At 41.0% G+C, this 968-nt stretch overlaps 1 protein-coding gene across 1 annotated transcript in view; it reads left to right on the top strand.

The window, feature by feature from the left end:
• Window positions 1-968, top strand: part of LOC103602132 (inactive serine protease PAMR1-like) — a 69,048-nt gene that overhangs the window by 41,827 nt on the left and 26,253 nt on the right. Inside the window, exon 3 of the mRNA XM_008586553.1 lies at window positions 554-682. Coding sequence (XP_008584775.1) covers window positions 554-682 — 129 coding nt within the window. The remainder of the gene's footprint in view (window positions 1-553; window positions 683-968) is intronic.

Genomic DNA, 968 nt, shown 5'->3' with positions numbered 1-968 from the left:
CAACACTGAGGGTTGCGATCCATTGCCGGACACGGAAAAAGACAAAAAAAAAAAAAAGTGAGTTACAAAAGCAGAACGTACAGTATATAGTATAAGCCTCATTTAAAAAATGCATGTGTGTGCAGAGAAAGAGTTTTAGTAATAGTTTTCTTTGGAAGATGGGATTTTAGGAGTTTTTTATTTAATTCTTTTTGCTAGTCTGAATTTTCTAAATATTCTGCAATAAACGTGTAATACATTTATAAAAAGAAGAAAAAGTATACTATATTGACAGACACTGCCTTTTACTACAGACTATTTCATGTTATTTTAAAACATCAGCCACTAACTGGGAAGATGGTTCAGTCCACCCTCCTAAACTCCCAGTCTGAATTCTGGTGACTGTAGTATTTTCCTTGGGATGAATAGTTTTTCCTAAGGGCTTTGGCACCTTCCTAGGTACAGATGTCCTTAGTTGAGACAGGGCCCAGAGAAGGTACAGTTTCTCTCTCAAGCAGCCGATCAGAACCTGCAATCACTTAGCCTAACGCCTCTCTTCTTGGAAATATTTCAGGTTGTACCATCTTTGAAAACTGCAAGAGTTGCCGAAACGGCTCATGGGGGGGTACTCTGGACGACTTCTATGTGAAGGGGTTTTACTGTGCAGAATGCCGAGCAGGCTGGTACGGAGGAGACTGCATGCGTAAGTAGACCTTGAACTAGCTCCATCTCCAGTGCACACTGTTTTAAAGTCTCAGCTTACAATGGACTAAGATCTATCTTGGAATCTGAGTTCTGGAAAGTTTGCAGCCAGAGGGCTTTCTAGGTAAGACTATAAAAACAAAGATGTGTTTCCATCTGCTAGGTGTGGATGGTGGACATCTGTTTGGAATTGTTGGTCACAGGAGGTTTATATCTGCTCTTCAAACTCCCCTTTCTCCTAAATGAAGCCAAGACATTCTGCAAGCAGCATGCCTTGTGTCCACTCC

The sequence above is a fragment of the Galeopterus variegatus genome, unplaced genomic scaffold (assembly GCF_000696425.1).
Source record: "Galeopterus variegatus unplaced genomic scaffold, G_variegatus-3.0.2 Scaffold4022, whole genome shotgun sequence".
Taxonomy (NCBI): domain Eukaryota; kingdom Metazoa; phylum Chordata; class Mammalia; order Dermoptera; family Cynocephalidae; genus Galeopterus; species Galeopterus variegatus.
This window is presented reverse-complemented; position numbering and strand designations above follow the sequence as displayed.